Genomic DNA, 19945 nt, shown 5'->3' with positions numbered 1-19945 from the left:
AAAAACGATCCCAACATTGTCATTACAGATCACTCAGGAGTTTTGCTGCTGCAACCTTACTTTGACCTGTAGCTTATGTTGCTAATGTTAGCTAACTCTGATTAATGTATTTAGAACTGTCATTATTGACACATTAGATTTCATGACTGTTTTCTACTTGTGCTCTACTTGTGTTTGTTGTCTCCCGCTCATTCCACTCAACTTATGATGATCTCTGTTAAAGAAACTGCCGTTGCCAAAACAAACGTTTTGTACTCCTAATTAAATGAGTATTGGGTTAATTGATCCCCCAAGAAAAACTCTCTGTTACATGCTTGCTCTTCCATTTCCCCTTATCTTACTCCGTTCTTGTTGTCTTCTACACTCTGTCCCTTCTCTTGCCTATTGTCTCGTCTCAGTTCACTTTGCTGTGGCAGCTGTGTGTTCAGATGAATGGTGTGAATGAAGTATCCAAACAATGTGAATCTGAATAAGATAAGAGAAATAGTATGTGTGAACCAAACTCATCTGTTGAGCCCTCTGTTTGCAGGCAGGAAACACAGCTCTCCACCTCGCGTGTCAGAACGGTCACACTCAGAGCTCCAAGGTTCTGCTGCTGGGGGGGGCCAGGCCCGACATTAAGAACCAAGTAAGTGGTCATCTGGGGGGGGTTACTATGAAACCAGATTAGAGGGTTAGCGAGGTATGTCGAGCCTAAGGCCAGAGTTTACTGAACTACAAAGGTGGCTCTCTTTTTGGAAAATATAGATATATATATATAGATGGGTAGATAGATGGATAGATAGGTAGATAGATAGATATATAGATAAATGGATAGATAGATAGATGGATAGATAGGTAGATAGATAAATGGGTAGATAGATGGATAGATAGATAGATAGATATCTCCCTCCCGGCGCTGTACAATAGCTGCTCACTGCTCCTAGTACTAGACTCCTGGTACTAGGATGGGTTAAAAGCAGAGAACACATTTCACTGTGTGCTGTGTGCTCTGCATGTGTGACTATTACAGAGGGTTTTCCAATTCCTTCCAATTCTGTCTTCTATCCACACACACACACACACACACACACACACACACACACACACACACACACACACACACACACACACACACACACACAAGGAGGGTTGGTGGGGGCGGGTCCTCAGGTGCACTCTGAACAGCTTTAAACCTGCCTGCCTGCTGATGAAACATGCTACATAGTGTTGTATTTAATCACAAATACTAGTGGTAAAAAAAAAAATATGGTTATATTATATCAAGAATTTATAACGCTAAATAATATATATTGAAAAAAATCTAATTGCAAAAAGGTTTTCTTTAATTAAAAAAATATTTTAATCATTTTTCATGTTTGTTTTTTTGCCAATTGAAAAATAATGCATAATGAATAAGAGAGGTTTGCTTTCCAGCACCTTTTAGAATAGACAAGATCGAGCTGTAAATATGATTTAATCTCCTTCATAATTTATCCAAATAAATGTTTTGCGTTATGCTATGACACATCTTTGATATATATTAGAATACTTCCATTTTTTGTTTGTATTTCTTGCTGATGGCTGAATGTGTTCTCCAGCAGGGGGATACGTGTCTGCATGTGGCCGCTCGCTACAACCACGTGGCCGTGACCCGCATCCTGCTGGGAGCCTTCTGCTCCGTGTCCGAGAGCAACCAGGTGAGACTGACACATCTCTCAGCAGCAGCTAGACACAGCTGCTACTACTTCCTGTAAGGGTTATTGTACAGAACAGACACTTGTGAATATTGGAAAATATGACGATGTTTAAAGTATCACATATGGCTTGTAAAAGTGTTATTTTAGAATAAGTTATTCATGACTGTGAAATCAGATGAACACACATAAAAGAGAAGAGGGCATTCCCACACACTGTGCTTTACAGTGTGTGGGAATCCCCTCTTGAATTTATTTTAAATTCATTTTGTCTCCAGAATTTAATTTGTTAATGTGACACATTAAAATCACATCTGTAAAGTTTTTATTTAGATCTAGTCTGTTATCTTGAAATGTGTGATGTTTTTGTTTTGGAATCGGGTGTATCACTTTGCACGAGTGAGAGCCTGATATTAGGAGGACATGTCTGTAGTTGTATTTAGCTTTGCACTGTCATTCATGTTAGTTCATCTGTAAAGCCCACTGATGTGTTTTGTGATATTGGGCTATATAAATAAACTTTGATTTATTGAAATGATTGATTATTGATTTGATTGATTTCAACACTGCTGTGTCTTGTTCTCGTGTGCAGGCTGGCGACACCCCACTGCACGTGGCTGCTGCACTGAATCATAAGAAGTCTGTGCGCCTGCTGCTGGAGGGGGGGGCAGACAGCCACATCTGCAACAATGTGAGTGCCTGCAGCCTCTCTCTGCATCATTAATGCTCCCAACAAGATGAACTCACTGTGCCTTTACTCATCTGCAAGTCAGCACACTTTGTTGTTGTTCCAGAACTCTGCCATCTGTTTCCAGCAGCCGGCACGAGGCCACGGCACATCCAAAGAAGCTGTAGTTAGCTGCTTGGAAATGCAGCTCCTCTATTCAAAAAACCACATCATTTCAAATGTGTTCATACTGTCAGATATAGTTTTTCCGATATTCACGAAACGCTGTATACACATTACTCTTATGATTGCGGACATATTTCAAATTGGCTTTTATTAGCCCCGCCCCCCAGGAAGTCGGCCATTTTAAGCACATTCTTGCAAACTCCTCCTAGGGGAATGATGGGAAAAATTCCAATCCAGGTCAAGTTCAGCCCCTATCCAATATGATACTTAATTGAGAAGAACATTTTTGATAGCTCAATCGTGGAGGTCGTAAGCTAACAGCGAATACACCATTTTTGACGATTTACATGTCACAAATGACTCCAAACTACTCGGATATAGTTATTCTGATATTCATGAAACGCTGTATACATATTGCTATTATGATTGCACACATATTTCACATTGCCTTCCATTAGCCCCCGCCCCCCAGGAAGTCGGCCATTTTTTAAAATGTGCGTTTTTCATGCATTTTAAGGACATTCTTGCGAACTCCTCCTAGGGGAATGATTGGAAAAATTCCAATCCAGGACAAGTTAAGCGCATATCCAATGTGATGCTACTTTGAGAAGGAATAGTTGATCGCTTGAACATGGAGCTCGTAGGCTAACGGAGAATGTACCATTTTTGACCATTTATATGTCAGATAAGCTACTGAGACCTGCCTGTCTGCCTGGCACATCAACTCTCACACACACACAGACACACAAACACACACACACATACACACACACACGCACACTGTTACTGTTAGTCCAACAACGCCCTTTGCTGGCGGCATATTCATTACAACAGACACCTATACACTCCACAACACACACCTGCTCACTGTACAACACACACATATAAAGCATATAATAAATATCAGGCTACAGCCCTTGTATATTTTATTATGTGAAGCATGAAAAATATCTACTGTTTATTTGTAGATATCTCCTAAAGCCTACAAATAAAGTGTGAAATGTAGGCCTGGTATTATTGAGCGATATATATTATACACACTGTTCTGCTTTCTGCACTGACCTCAGCAGCTGTTCTCACTGTAACATCACCTAACATCCAGGGGACATGTGATTAGTGAGTAAACAAACTGTAAAGGGCAGAAAGTCTGATGCACATTTGATCATCTCAAATAACTTATAATCACAACGGGAACAGTTTGCAGAGCTGTGCTTCGTTTGACAGAAGTCCAGCCATGCGTCACACCTCTTTTAAACATCACTGTTGGCTGAAATCGTCTCAGGAGAATACTTCAGTGTACCCTCGGTTATAGCTCCTCTAGAGACACTCCTCTCTCCTCTCTCCTCTAAATCAGTGTATCCTCGGTTATAGCTCCTCCAGAGAGACTCCTCTCTCCTCTCTCCTTTCTCCTCTCTCCTTTCTCCTCTCTCCTCTCTCCTCTACATCTTTGTACCCTCGGTTATAGCTCCTCCAGAGAGACTCCTCTCTCCTCTCTCCTCTCTCCTCTCTCCTCTACATCTTTGTACCCTCGGTTATAGCTCCTCCATAGAGACTCCTCTCTCCTCTCTCCTCTCTCCTCTCTCCTCTCTCCTCTCTCCTCTCTCCTCTCTCCTCTCTCCTCTGCATCAGTGGACCCTCGGTTATAGCTCCTCCAGAGAGACTCCTCTCTCCTCTCTCCTCTACATATTTGTACCCTCGGTTATAGCTCCTCCATAGAGACTCCTCTCTCCTCTCTCCTCTCTCTCTCTCCTCTCTCCTCTCTCCTCTCTCCTCTCTCTCTCTCCTCTGCATCAGTGGACCCTCGGTTATAGCTCCTCCAGAGAGACTCCTCTCTCCTTTAAATCAGTGTATCCTCGGTTACGGCTCCTCCAGACAGCCTCCTCGATAATCAATCCTCGATGAGCCTTTAGAGAAATTTGTTTTCCTTTGAGACGGCGCGCCGACATCCGTTTCCGGGTTGCTGCCGGAGGACCGAGGAGTCGAAAATTATAGAAATGAGAAACGGCTCATTTCGGAGAACTCGCGCGCGTCTGCTTGACGCTGGGACGACCGGCTGCCCTCCCCGACAGGCGCACGGACGCGAGGCCCCGCTCATCACTGTGCGCACTTCTGTGACCGCAGTTTTAATTATAATTGATTTAACAATAGGATGAAAAAATGAAACATGGACTTGCATGAATTCAACTTGTGAAGACTTACAGAAAACGTTTGACCTCTGTCATTGCCAACAAAGGGTATATTAAGTATTGAGATGAACTTTTGTTATTGACCAAATACTTATTTTCCACCATAATTTGCAAATAAATTCTTTAAAATTCAGACAATGTGATTTTCTGGATTTTTGTTTTCTTCTCATTCTGTCTCTCATAGTTGAAGTGTACCTAGGATGAAAATTACAGGCCTCTCATCTTTTTAAGTGGGAGAACTTGCACAATTGGTGGCTGACTAAATACTTTTTTGCCCCACTGTATATACAGTATGTGTACCTGTGTATATATATATATTTTTTTGTCTGTTTGAGTCACGTTTTGTGTGTGTGTGTGTGGTCTAGCATTACTATACTTGTGGGGACCTAAATCTGTTTACACAGTCACGTGTGGGGACTCACCACCCTTATGGGGACAAATTGGAGGTCCCCATGAGGGGAATCATTAATTTTAGGGTGAAGACTTGATTAGGGTTAGGGTAAGGTTAAGGGTAAGGGTAAGGGTTAGGCATGTGTTGGTTATGGTTAAGGTTAGGATAAGTCTCCAGGAAATGCATGTAAGTCAATGTAATGTCCCCTGAAGTTGTGTGTGTGTGTGTGTGTGTGTGTGTGTGTGTGTGTGTGTGTGGTGTGTGTGTGTGTGTGTGTGTGTGTGTGTGTGTGTGTGTGTGTGTGTGTGTGTGTGGTGTGTGTGTGTGTGGGTGTGTGTGTGTGTGTGTGTGTGTGGTGTGTGTGTGTGTGTGTGTGTGTGTGTGTGTGTGTGTGTGTGTGTGTGTGTGTGTGTGTGGTGTGTGTGTGTGTGTGTGTGTGTGTGTGTGTGTGTGTGTGTGTGTGTGTGTGTGTGTGTGTGTGTGTGTGTGTGTGTGTGTGTGTGTGTGTGTGTGTGTGTTGTAGGCAGGACATACAGCTTTGGAGCAGGCCAGAGAGCACAACAACCCAGAGGTGGCTCTTCTGCTGACCAAAGCTCCAAAGGTAATTTCTTCATCTGTCCACTTTAACGTGAAGAAATCTGAATGAGTTCAACTCGTGCTACTCTTTCAGTTCATAGTGAAATCCATGGAAACTAAACTCATACTTAAAGATGCATTTCACTTCATACTGATGGCCTTTTACATTTGATATACCGTTCGTTTAAAAGTCTCTTTATTCATGTACTGTCTTGTATATTACTAATTTGCATCCTTACTTAATTAACAAGCAAGCAAGATGATCCCAATCATTTTTTCTTGTGTGTGTGTTCAGGTGCAGAGTTTTGTGCGTGGCCGTAGTGTGAGGAAGAGGAGAGACAAGCTGAAGGAGGAGGGCCGAGCGCAGTCTGTGCCCAGAGACCAGATGCTGCCCTGCAAGGTGAGCACTGTGTCAGTTCACCCTGCTGTCGTCAGCACGTCACCACATTGTATTCACAAACATTGTCTCAGAATACTGGTTCCCATGAATAACTGCAGTGAATATACAAAGAATAGAAACTCAAAATGTATTCCTAAATGTTGTTGATTTGATGGTGTGTACTTTCTGATGGATGGACATCATCTAGGCTAACCCATTCATGTCATATGGAGGTCATACCATACTGTTGGTGTAATAAGGCCTTGTAGCAATCAGATGTAAAACTCAATATTTCTGATGAAAGTAGTAAATCAGTCACATCTGAGCGAACAGGAGGGTTACATAGCTGAAATAAGTTAAAAGGTCAAAGGTGAACATTTGAAGAAATATCCTAAAACCCTTCAAAGTGGCATAAGAGTGACAGCGCTTTTGATCTCATTCCACCCTGTCTGACTATATGTCATTTACTCACAGACATTCCCATGTTATCTGTGGCTTTATGGAAGCAGATTTGCATCAAACGTCAAGGGTTTAAACTTGAGTGAGGCTGCCTACAGTTTGTTATGGGTCTGTAGTTAAACACATTCAAAGAGTAAGTAGTCATGTTTCAAAAACGTATTCATGATTTTCGATTATTTGAATGGTGGAAACATTTAGAATGTCACAATAACCATGCATATTTGACAAGAAACCTAAAGGGTTGCTTTAGTTCCTGCTCCTGCTTGACATTTTGTCTCACCTTTATTGTCCCCGTGTTCCCTGCAGGACAGTGTGTCTCCTGCAGATGACTCCCAGAGCAGTGAGCGAGGAGCGGTCTGCAAACTCACCGAGTCCAACACCAGGAAGAGCAGGAAGCAGAAAGACAAGGTATGTCCCTGAATGTAAAACACTCTCCCATTCACACTGATGTTTCTAATCAAAGTCCTGGATAATAGAAGACGATGACTATCCTTCCTCCTTCCAGAACAATGGTTGAATTATGTTGCATGGTTGGAGGAGCTTGGGACTTAAGATGTTCACTGCCGTATCTACACTGTAGCTACTGTGCATATGACAATAACACCTTTGAATCTTCAAAGTGACTAACCTCAGGTGCCTGTGGTGTTTCAGCCATCTTTGTCCGAGCCCCTCCGCCGCAAAGAGACCAAGCCCGGCGAAGCTCTCACCAAGAGGAAATGCAAACAGCGAGGAGCCCCCCTGCATGGGTCCGTCCCTCCACATAACTACAAAGCCTATCAGCTGTACACACTGTACCGCGGCAAGGACGGCAAGATCATGCAGGTGAGAGCAGAAGCTGTTCAGTCAGAGCCAGGACCATTGTTCAAACTGTAGCTTCACCTCGTGTTGGGGGAGTACTGTCACTGAAGATAGACCAGGTGTGTCAAACTCAAGGCCCGCGGGCCGGACTTCATTTGATGTGGCCCGCAAGAGCTTGCAAAGAATATAAAACGTTTATTATACGGTTGAATTCCGCTTTACAGAAGCACATTGTCTATAAACTACATGTCCCACAATGCATCTCATTTTGTGACATGCGCACTGAAGAGACTTGCAATTATTTGCCCTAAACTTCTGCTTTCAGACGTAGTTAATGAGGAAGTTTTACCTTATCCCATAATAATCCAATGCAAAGGCAATAATCTAATATAATACATTATTTTTTATATGTATTATATAATATGTATTTACATATAGTCTTAACGTTTTGCATTGGCTTTTAATACTAGTTGAACATAACATTTTGATATCTGTACGTGTTTTTTTTCATATGTTTGTAGTTATCTTGTTTTGAATTATTGTTTTATTATTTGACTCCTATTGTGTTATTTGACATTGGTTCCCTGTACAGCACTTTGGTCAACTCAGGTTGTTTTAAATGGGCTATATAAAGGAATAAAGATTGAGATTGAAAGTTACGACCGGCCCATTGAGTGCAAACATAATGCTGATGTGGCCCGCCTTGAAGTTGAGTTTGACCCCCCTGTGTGACTGAGCAGAAGCTTGCAGCTTTCTTAACTCTGGTGTCCCAGAGCATGTAGGAATACTCTGTTACAAGTCCTGCAATCAGAAGGTAAAAGCACAAAAGAAGTACTCATTATGCAGATTGGCCAATTTCATAATTACAATTATTGATGCATTATTGTGTGATGCTAATTAATGCAACTTATGCTAATTGTGCAAATTGCCTAACATATGCAAGTAAGCATCCGGCAGCTTCTATGTGCTTGGGAGGGACCCATACTATACATTTCTAACATAACACTTTGGAGTACTCAACATTTCTTGGTTCACAGTCCTGGCAAGAGTTTGTTGGACATGTTTTGGGTGTGTGCTCTGTGTGTGTGTGCAGGCTCCTCTGAATGGCTGCCGCTGTGAGCCTCTCATCAGTAAACTGGAGAACCAGCTGGAGGCCACGAAGGAGGAGATGAAGACTGAGATCCACACTGTGCAGGACCTGATGAACAGCAAGATGGGCCAGCTAGACCGCAAGAACAAACACCAGGTAGCACACACATGCCGACACACACAGGCCGACACACACAGGCCGACACACACAGGCCGACTCACACAGGCCGACACACACAGGCCGACACACACAGGCCGACACACACAGGCCGACACACACATGCCGACACACACAGGCCGACACACACAGGCCGACACACACATGCCGACACACACAGGCCGACACACACATGCCGACACACACAGGCCGACACACACAGGCCGACACACACAGGCCGACACACACATGCTAACACACACATGCTAACACACACATGCTGACACACACATGCCGACACACACAGGCCGACACACACATGCTAACACACACATGCTAACACACACATGCTAACACACACATGCTAACACACACATGCTAACACACACATGCTAACACACACAGGCCGACACACACATGCTAACACACACATGCTAACACACACATGCTAACACACACATGCCGACACAGCAGAAACCTTAAATCATTATTTGTAGTTGTTTTGGTTTCAGTATACAAGGATTGGGGAAATAAAGTCACACAGACTTTCTTAGTCAGGTCTCACCTAAGGAAGGTCAGAGGTCAAATCCAACCAGATGAGTAGTTTTCAATTCTCTGATTTGCATCCTAAGTTACCATCACCTACCTGTTTCCATCGTACCGTGGCAAATCAATTATACAAAAGAAAAGGCATTTTAAGAAGTTCATTTAGGCCTTGAAGGTAACTCACCACACAACGGTATGACTTGCTTTAAGTGAATATATCTGCACTTTCCTTGTTGTGCAGAGTTTGAATCTCTATGGTTTTTGCACGTATGGTACATTGCTTTGGATAAAAGTGTAGGTGTATCCTCCTCAGAGCATTAAAACATCTGATACGATGGCTGCCAGAATGCTCCCCTGGTCAAGAGAGGAGCGAGGATCTATGACATCAGAGGATTGTTATCCTGTAGCCTCTGATCACTACACACTTCCATAATCCTCACTCTTTGGTGATCATAGCATCTGAGAACACAGCAGTGTTCATCTCAAAGGCATCTCCTGTAGAGTTTCTGTGTTACACTCTTAATGTTATTAAGAGCGGCAGCATTTTCTGTACTGTAGTAATGTATTGTTGTTCAGCGGGCCCTTTGACAAAGAGTTGAAAGAATCCCATTGTGCAGAAGCCCTACGAGGAAACTGAAAAAAAGACATTCCGATGCTCCATTGTCTAAAGTCTTTCTCTCCTGTGTCCATAACATTTTTCTTTTCATCTGACATTGTGACATAACTTTTTCTTCCACCCCTGTCCTTATGTCATACACCTGGGAGAGAAAACATTTCAGATCAGAAACTGTCACCTGAATGGTTGATTTCACAATAGAAACAGGAAATGAACTGCAGCGCTCACGTCTCTGGTCACTCATCATGTGTTTCACTGCTTCGGCCCTCAGCTGAGAGCTCTCGACAAGATGACAGTGGAGAGGGTGTGTGCGGAGAGGACGGAGTGTGTGCAGAGGATGGAGCAGCGGGCCCTGCAGGAGAGGCTGGAGGCTGAGAACAGACAGGTAACAATCAGGCTCTGAACCAGAACCCTCTCCACAGCACATGTAATGTCCACAGGGCTGTGAACATCTGGGATCTATACCGGATGTGTTTTCTAATACACCAAATAGAACCACTCAAGGGTCATCAGGGATGTGGTACATTCATGTTGGATTAGAATATTCTGATAAAAATTGGTAAATGCTATCATTTGTTATATGTGCTGATTCTAAGAATATAGATAGATGCAAATACAGAAGCATGTTAGTGTAAAGTGTATTTTTCATTTGTAGGGGAGCCTTGTAATCTTGGTGTCAGAATACTGTATAATCCTCAAAGATGTCTCTCTGTATACTGTGTCCCTCTATAACTCACTTTTGATCAACAATATCCCAAATAGCATAACTGAGAATACTCAATACCTAAGAGCAAGGGCAAAAATAAAAGTCTTCAGCCTGGATTTAAAGTAGTAAGAGTTGCAGCACTAAAAGTCAACACATTTCACATAACTGTATTAGGTTAATTGAAAGCAATAATATTAAGTTGAACCTACTATTTTTTTTAAACGTGATATTATTGCTTTCAACTAACCTAATACAGTTGTGTGAAATCTGTTGACATAATACATTTAATTAAAATCAACGGTTCAGTTTTTTCAGTGAGCAGACCTACAGCCTACTGTGGCACGACTGAAGAAATCCCTTATTTATTTTATTTTATTTACAACAGATGTGCCGTGTTAAAGTTCCATGTTCCCAGCTGTGGTTTCTCACACCCCATATGATTGTGTGTGTGTGTGTGTGTGTGTGTGTGTGTGTGTGTGTGTGTGTGTGTGTGTGTGTGTGTGTGTGTGTGTGTGTGTGTGTGTGTCCTTCAAGCAGGCGTCTCTGGTCCAGGAGCTGAAGAGCTGGTGTCTGTCCAAGCTGCACAGCATGGAGCCCGGCAGCCCCCCCCTGAGGCGCTGCTCCTCTGTGGCCGAGGGCCTGGACCAGCTGCCGTCAGACCAGGGAGGGGAGCCCGAGACCCGGGAGCTCCAGCACAGCCCTGCCCCCCTGGACTCCAGCCCGGGGGGGCCCAGTTTGGGGGAGGACGGCTCCCCCAAACAATACTTTGTGGTTCATGTGGAGAGCTCTACAGGTTAGTTTATTATTACATTTGATGGATAGTGGCATAATTAGTCAACAGTGCCATGTACTTCCATTTAATTGAAATATGTCTAGTGTTTATAAAAAGGATTAAAATAAGTGATAATGTGAATATATATATAATACAAAGTGAAAATTGCAGGTAATGTCTGTAATTCTTTCACTTTGCCAAGTCATACTTTCTGACACCCCAAAAAATAAAGGCTGGCAGCAGCGCCCCCTGCTGGATCCACACACTCCAGTGTCAGAGGGATGTTTGCTGTGGAACTGGATGTGACTGAATGTGACTGGATGTGACTGAATGTGACTGGATGTGACTGGATGTGACTGGATGTGACTGGATGTGACTGGATGTGACTGAATGTGACTGGATGTGACTGAATGTGACTGAATGTAACTGGATGTGACTGAATGTGACTGAATGTGACTGGATGTGACTGGATGTGACTGAATGTGACTGGATGTGACTGAATGTGACTGGATGTGACTGGATGTGACTGGATGTGACTGGATGTGACTGAATGTGACTGGATGTGACTGAATGTGACTGAATGTAACTGGATGTGACTGGATGTGACTGGATGTGACTGAATGTGACTGGATGTGACTGGATGTGACTGAATGTGACTGGATGTGACTGGATGTGACTGAATGTGACTGAATGTGACTGGATGTGACTGGATGTGACTGAATGTGACTGAATGTGACTGGATGTGACTGGATGTGACTGGATGTAACTGGATGTGACTGAATGTAACTGGATGTGACTGGATGTGACTGGATGTGACTGGATGTGACTGAATGTGACTGGATGTGACTGGATGTGACTGGATGTGACTGGATGTGACTGAATGTGACTGGATGTGACTGAATGTGACTGAATGTGACTGAATGTGACTGAATGTGACTGAATGTGACTGGACGTGACTGGACGTGACTGGACGTAACTGGACGTGACTGGACGTGACTGGACGTGACTGGACGTGACTGGACGTGACTGGATGTGACTGGACGTAACTGGATCTAACTGGATGTGACTGGATGTGATTGAGTGTTCTGAATCTTCCACAGATGGGGGGAAGGCTCATTGTGCAGAGAGTTCCTCTCCGGCAGCAGCTAAGAGCCCGACTTCCTCCGTGCAGGTGGTGCGGCCCAAGGAGCGTCATGTGGTCTGTGCTGACATGCAGAAAAAGACCCTGGACCTGCAGGATGTGGACACGCTGGAGGCCGGGGCGAGGGGGGGCGGGATCTACAGAGCCAGCAGCCTGTCCCCGGCCACAGAGCGCCGCAGCAGCAGCAGGACTGAGTCAGGGCTCAAAGACAGGGAGCGGGAGCGGGGGCGGGACAAAGGGAAGCACCACAGGAAGCACTCCCAGGGCAGGACTAAGTCCAGAGGGGTGGCAGGGGTTCGCACTCTGGAGGTGTTCGGAGAGAAGCCCAGCGAACCCTCTTTTGCTCAGGAGAGGGACGCCATGCACGCTCAGGAGGTGACGCAGTACTTCTTCGAGGCGGTGTCCACGCAGATGGAGCGCTGGTACGAGAGGAAGGTGCAGGAGGCCCGCTGGCAGGCCCAGCAGAGGGCCCAGAGCGAGAGCGCCGCCCTGCTGGAGAGGATCCACTGCCTGGAGGACGAGCTGCGCATGCTGAGGACTCACAGGCAGGACGACTGCTGACACACACCAACACCTGACACACACCAACACCTGACACACACCAACACCTGACACACACCAACACCTGACACACACCAACACACACCAACACCTGACACATACAACACCTGACACACACCAACACCTGACACATACAACACCTGACACACACCAACACCCGACACACACCAACACCTGACACACACCAACACCTGACACACACCTGACACACACCAAGACACACCAACACCTGACACACACCAACACCTGACACACACCAACACCTGACACACACCTGACACACACCAAGACACACCAACACCTGACACACACCAACACCTGACACACACCAACACCTGACACACACCAACACCTGACACACACCAACACCTGACACACACCTGACACACACCAACACACACCAACACCCGACACACACCAACACCCGACACACACCAACACCCGACACACACCAACACCCGACACACACCAACACCTGACACACACCCAACACACACCAACACCTGATACACACCAACACCTGACACACACCAGCAACTGCCAGGACTCCTGTCTTCACTCAGAACATAACTGAACTCTTTGGCCCAATTCCAAACCAACCCTGACTCTACACACTTCCACTCCGTGTGCTCGTTGGTCTGCATCGGTCCTGACTAAGCACCTGCACTACCTGACCAGTGGCACCATGTTTGTGTCCGTCATGAAACACTTTTATTACCAACAGTTCCTGCAAACATTTACTGATAAACTAATCAAAATAAGAGACATTTAATATCATCATACAGATGTTTACAACTTCATGGTTACCTAGTTTTAAAAAATTAGGATCATATACCCGTGTCTAGAAAACTGTTAAAGTATTCATTTGATTTTAAAGTTTTGTATTTTTACAGACTGTTGCAAAAACCAAGCAGCTTCTAAACATCAGATTTGAAAACACAAAGAGGTTGACAAAAAAGAAATGCCAATTAAGATGTTTTGACTTTTATTTGAGTTATTATTTATGATGTTTTGTCCATGAAAGGAGGGAGCCTCATTCAGCTGTGAGTGTGACTACAGACGGAGTTCACTCTGTCACAGTGAGAGTGGGTAGGGGCCGGTTGGAATTGGGCCTTCATGTCCAGTGCTAGATCATATCCTGGAATACTCAACATGTTCCACGCCCTGTCCTGTTGGTTAGAGATGAGCTCTCCTGCACTGTGTTGTACATAGTAGATATGAAGCTGTGCCATTCTGAAGGATCCATCACATCCACAGCACATTAACATGACGTGTGCTCCACCAGCAGAACCATTCTGTCATTAACATCAGCATGATGATCCACAGATGGTATCGTAGTGATGGGGGGGGGGGTTACAGTATATTAAGCTTTTTATAACAATCTGCATGCTGACATCAGCCCTGTGACTACACAGGAACTAACTATTATTTATGAGACGGTAGCTACACTGTATGTAACTGTATGTGTTTTTAATGATTCTTATCACTATCAAAAGCTGATGTTGCTGAGTAGTAGGATTTGTAGTGAGGCTGCCATTCAAGTTATTATAGGCTTTTACATTGTTTAAGTTTATAAATGTATTAAATATGCATCTAAATAATGTATGAGAAAAATACTTGAATTTTTAAATGTTAAATATGCAATTTTTAATTAGAGTTATTAAAAAGTATGGGCCACCTATGAACACGTTACATTGATGTGGCTCTGAAGATTTGTTTTCTTCCTCATTTCAAAAGAGAATCCCTGACATTATATGGATGTTTACACTGTAGAAGTATATCATTATTCCACTGGCACTCTCCAGACTCCATAGCAGCTCAACATGACCTGTAAAGGAAGAGCCTCTCAACACTCGCCAGTCGTTGTGTAGTTGTTTGATTGATAGAAAGAATATCAGCAACGTTTCTGAGAATCATTCTATTGTTTCATGTGAAAACGCCACAACGCCTGATTTGGGTTTATAGTGATTTCACTATTTGTACTTTATCAACGTGGCGTTCCAGCGTGCCAATGCCTTGCCAATCTCCTCCCCAGTGAAGGACGGTCCCGATGTAAAAGACCAGTTGTGTCATGTCGCATGAAGAAAGCTCCGCGTTGTGTTTCAGTATTACTGCTGTGTGTTGATGTAGTGGCTGCTCATACATGTTGCTTAGTTCTACATGGATGACTGTGGATGTGAATAATGCACTCTGTTAATGAAGCCAGAAAACATATTTTGTATTAAAAACAATGGTAATTCTGAATGTCATCAGTTCCTCTTTAATACACACAATACAAGGAGTTCCTATTGGTATGGAACAAGAGTCCTCAACACAGGCTGTTTTGCAGGAAGATGCCTATGGTCCGTTCCATCAATATATCCTTCAAATAAAGATGTCCAGCTGAAGAAGTGTACATTCTGCATCGGTCCTTCCGATGACTCGAGTCCTCCGAGAAGGATCAGAGCTCTCAGGTTAACTCTTGGCCAGCGCCAGAGAGCCCTGCAGCTCCTCCAGGTGCTTGTTAGCCTGAGTGACCATCATACGGACCGCATCCTGAGTAACAAAGAGAGGAGCACATCAGTGATGGAGAGTGAAGGATGCTGGGAAATAAGTGCAGTGGTGTAAAGTAGCAATTTTGGGGTATTGTTTCTACTTTGTACTTTTCCTCCTCTACATGTATTTAATACCTTTAGTTACTTCACAGATGTGGATGAATGATGTGAAATATAACCAAGTGTTAAATCAGACTTTAGTTCCACCTGGAGTAAATCCACCAGCTACCCTGCAGTATACAAAGTCATTCAAACTAGCTGCACCTTTACCAGCTTTGAGAACACTTTCATGATCAATCATTATAAAACATATCATATATATTATTCTGGAATGGACCAATCTGCACAACGACTACTTTTACTGTCGCTACTTTCACTATATTTAGATAATACTTTTCTACTTTCACCTGAGGAACATTTTGAATGCAGGACTTTTACTGCAACAGAGTATTCCTAAACTTCAGTAGTTCTATGTTTACTTAAATAAAATATCTGAGTACTTGTCCCACCTCTGAATAAGTGCTATGTCTCCACATAGTTTGCAGAGCTTTGGATCACAGATCAGTTTCTCCTGAAACTCCCTCTGCACATGCAGACTGAGGAATGGGATTACAATCTAGAGATCAAAGTTAAGATGTTTTAATCAAACTACAGTTTTCAAGGTGATTATTAAATGAATGCATTCTATTTCGATGTAAATTACTGCTTATTTTATTGCTATATTAGTATTTGTATTACAGTGTTCTATCTGTGTACTTTTTTGAATCTTTGTTTTTTACTTTTATGTCTGCACCACGACATCAAGTCACATTCCTCGTGTGAACCTACCTGGCAATAAACCCGTTTCGGATTCAGATTGATTGCTTTCGAACTAGTAAGTAATCAACACAACAATACAAATGTAGCAAAACAAATACTCTGTGGTTTTTGAAATAATTCAGAAAGGTATCGGAGAGCTTTTAATGAGAAGTGAGCACTTGAAACTGGTCTAGAGCTTCAGATGAACTGACTCAGCTGCTCATCACATTCACACCGTCCCTTCACCTGCTCCGTGGCGTTCTTGTTCCTCTTGAACTCGTCTCTCGCCCACTCACTGAGGTACTTCCTGTCCGTCTTGTCTGGTACCTGACGAATGGTCCTCAACATGTTTCTGTAAATCCCCAGAACCTTCTGTCTCTGTAAGAACTGTCAAAGAATCAGCAGTTTGCACTCAGCAGGACAAAACATGCACACAATGAATAAAGCAACAATAATCAGTTCTTAGTGATTTTACTGATTAACAAGTTCCAAAATTCAAACTTCCATCATCTCCATCTTCAGAGCGTCAAACCCTAACCCTACAGTCAGGAGTCGTGGACAAGCAGGAAGTAAGTCTGGCTCGAGTAAAGCAAGAGTTGCATCATATTCCCTTCAGAGCACAGCCTCTCAAAAGGTCTGCACGCTGTGCTATACCACAGTGTGCAGAGGTGAGGAGCAACTCATTTTGTTCAATACATGTGGTGGAGTCAAAAGCACAATATTGGCTTCTCAGTTGTAGTGGAGTAGAAGAATAAAGTAGCATAACATGGAAATATTCAGGTATTCCCCAAACTATACTTATGTACAGTACTTGAGTAAATGTACTTCAACAGAGGTGGGAGATGTAGTCAAATCTTGTACTGAGTAAAAGTAGAAGTACCAGAGTGTAGGAATACTCTGTTACAGTAAAAGTCCTGCATTCAAAATGTTCCTCAAGTGAAAGTAGAAAAGTATTCTCATCAAAATATAGTGAAAGACAGTAAAAGTAGTCATTGTGCAGATTGGTCCATTTCAGAATAATATATATGATATGTTTTATAACGATTGATCATGAAAGTGTTCTCAAATCTGGTAAAGGTGCAGCTAGTTTGAATGACTTTGTATACTGCAGGGTAGCTGGTGGATTTACTCCAGGTGGAACTAAAGTCTGATTTAACACTTGGTTATATTTCACATCATTAAGCAGTCGTACAAATGGGCAAAACGTAAGTACCACTAACTTAAAACAGGGTTGCCAACTTTGGGTACCTGGCTGGAGTGACATTTTGATATCATGGGTTTAATTACACATATGCGCACTAAATGACTGCTATCGTGTCAGTTCAGTAGCGGGACCTTAGCATATATATATATAGGATATATATACAAATACACAATATTGGACACAGACTGTAAAGGGCACAAAGTTTCATTCACTATTGAAAGTCAAACACATGTTTGTTTCCACTGTTTTATTGTGTGCCTGTCGCGATAAGCAATTCATTGACTTATCGTACGATAAATTAAAATGACCTTGATAACTTTTCTGACCTCGATACATTTCCATTTACATGAGGATGTGACTAGCAGTTTGAAAGGATGTACTTGAATTATTATTATATATTATCATTATGTCAGTGGTTTAAAATGGTCATACAACGGTGCCGACAATATTATCGTTTATTGCAATAATTTCCGGGAAAATGTATCCAACAAAATTAATTATCGTGAGATGCCTATACATGAAATACACACACACACACACACACACACACACACACACACACACACACACACACACACACAACACACACACACACACACACACACACACACACACACACACACACACACCACACACACACAACACAAAGCTACAGACTTACTCCAAACTGCCAAATATATTAATTAACACACTCTCACTCTCATATACTCTTTGACTCTATTTTGGCCTAGTAGAACAATAAGCAGCAGACTTTTACTTTTTATCATTTCTACTGGATCTTAGATCTGCGCATGCGCAATACGGGTCAGGGATTGACCAACCGGCTCCCACCGCTCTGCTGTCTGTTAACGTTGTTAAGAGTGATTGATTGATTGATTGAAAGTGTATTAACAGCTTGTATATTGGGTACAGTACAGTACAGCTCAAAACATACAATTGTTAAGGGGATGCAGACCAGAGAAAGACTTTCGTCTTGTTTACATCAGGGTCCCCCATTTCCAATTCATCATGTCATTTAAGACATATAAGACATATTTGACATACAGATGGCTTATTTACAATTTACATACAGGTGGTTTTTTACATACAGATTGCTTATTTACAATTTTCATTTTAGATTTCGTTCTAATACATCCTAACCGGACATTTAAGACATACCAAGTCTACAGATATACAGTTAGTAACAGAGTCCAAAATGCGAGTATATACATAGATGGGGGGGGGGGGGAAGCTGTCCATTGAACGACAGGTTGAGATTTGTACCATTACCGGGGCCAGTTTTGCAATGCTCTCCCCCGAAGGTGCTCTTTAAGAGAGGTTTTGAAGGTAAGTATAGTTTTACTTTCCTTTAGAGTTGTGGGAAGAGCGTTCCACCTTGATGTGGCATAATTGCGAAACGTGTATTCCCCCTTTTTTGTGCCAAATCTGGGTTTCACATGATTTGTGGAGCTCCCTCTGGTGTTATGATCATGGTATTCCTTGACCTTTGGGAAGAATTTTGACATGTACATGGGTAGCATAGAGGTGTAGTGGATCTTGTAGACCAGGCCCATTGCAAGTAGCTGTACTCTGTCGTCTACTCTAAGCCATCCTAGGTTGTCAAAGTGGGCAGAGGTGAGGTGGGTTCTAGATGAAAGGTCAAGCAGTAGTCTGACCAGTTTATTTTGCGAGTGGTGCGGTGGGGGCGGGGAGGGAGCGGATCCACTGCTTGAGCAGCTGTCAACTCAACATTGTAAATAACCAACCAAAAACGATCGCCGGTTCATCTTGTTTTTGGCGTGAGAATAGTTTGAGCAGCGTGAGAGCGTGAGATTGAGAGTGAAAGCGTGTGTCACACGCCAGATGCGTGAATTAAAATTGTCCTTAAGTACAGTACTTGAGTCAATATACTCAGTTATATTACACCACAGGATATAACTGAGTGATAACATAGTTATTTATCACATATTATAAACAGTAAAGGGGGGGGAACAGAGCCATGGAGAGTCTAACTGGTGACACAGAGAGCTAGCGTTAGCCTGCAAGCTAACCCCGCTAACAGGACCCGCGGGGTCTTTAAGAGATATACTTTACTCCTTTATTATCTCTGTGTTTACCTGTTTGAAAGTCAGCGCTGCGGACGGTAACCTTGAGACTCCCATCTCTGACAGTTAGCTGCACACAGCTTTGCCCACCAGCCGGAAAACCGGATGTTATCATTGAATAACTTCTACTTCCTGTTTGTCTCCTCCGGGGAGAGGCGAAGTCCGCCCATCTACTTCCGACCCATGGGACCTTATTCCGGAAAAATTATGTATTGAAGTCAATGGAGAGACAAAGATTATCTTTCGATCCCGTTTGAATTGTGCCATGAATTACACATATGATGTTTGTCAATCTTAAAAAATCATTTCCATGTCAAAAAAGTTACAGTTTGTCGTAAAACTGTTGAAATATAAGACTATGAAAAATACGCAACTAGAAAGACTACAAATCCCAGAATCCCGGTCCCGCATGCTAGCTC

The 19945-nt window shown here is 43.1% G+C and overlaps 2 protein-coding genes across 5 annotated transcripts in view; one reads left to right on the top strand and one right to left on the bottom strand.

Annotated features, from left to right (window-relative positions):
- Positions 1–13282, top strand: part of ankrd6b (ankyrin repeat domain 6b) — a 54541-nt gene extending 41259 nt beyond the window's left edge. For 2 of the 4 annotated variants that reach the window (XM_034204546.1, XM_034204548.1), the window contains 11 exons: positions 530–628; positions 1581–1679; positions 2269–2367; positions 5630–5707; positions 5978–6082; positions 6827–6928; positions 7172–7342; positions 8412–8564; positions 9998–10111; positions 10967–11225; positions 12305–12981. In XM_034204546.1, the coding sequence (XP_034060437.1) occupies positions 530–628; positions 1581–1679; positions 2269–2367; positions 5630–5707; positions 5978–6082; positions 6827–6928; positions 7172–7342; positions 8412–8564; positions 9998–10111; positions 10967–11225; positions 12305–12906 (1881 nt within the window). In that variant the 3' untranslated portion in view covers positions 12907–12981. Of the gene's footprint in view, positions 1–529; positions 629–1580; positions 1680–2268; positions 2368–5629; positions 5708–5977; positions 6083–6826; positions 6929–7171; positions 7343–8411; positions 8565–9997; positions 10112–10966; positions 11226–12304; positions 12982–13201 lie in introns of those variants that run through there. The other 2 variants (XM_034204547.1, XM_034204549.1) reach the window with 2 other exon arrangements.
- A 1838-nt stretch (positions 13283–15120) lies between these two features.
- lyrm2 (LYR motif containing 2) lies at positions 15121–19667 on the bottom strand. The gene is made up of 3 exons (XM_034204567.1): positions 19539–19667; positions 16485–16625; positions 15121–15441 (listed from the first exon to the last, which is right to left on the bottom strand). Exons 1-3 carry the CDS (start codon positions 19581–19583, stop codon positions 15361–15363), a joined length of 267 nt encoding a protein of 88 aa, XP_034060458.1. The 5' UTR covers positions 19584–19667; the 3' UTR covers positions 15121–15360.
- Positions 19668–19945: the final 278 nt, after the last annotated feature.

The sequence above is a fragment of the Gymnodraco acuticeps genome, unplaced genomic scaffold (genome assembly GCF_902827175.1).
Source record: "Gymnodraco acuticeps unplaced genomic scaffold, fGymAcu1.1, whole genome shotgun sequence".
NCBI classification, from domain to species: domain Eukaryota; kingdom Metazoa; phylum Chordata; class Actinopteri; order Perciformes; family Bathydraconidae; genus Gymnodraco; species Gymnodraco acuticeps.
This window is presented reverse-complemented; position numbering and strand designations above follow the sequence as displayed.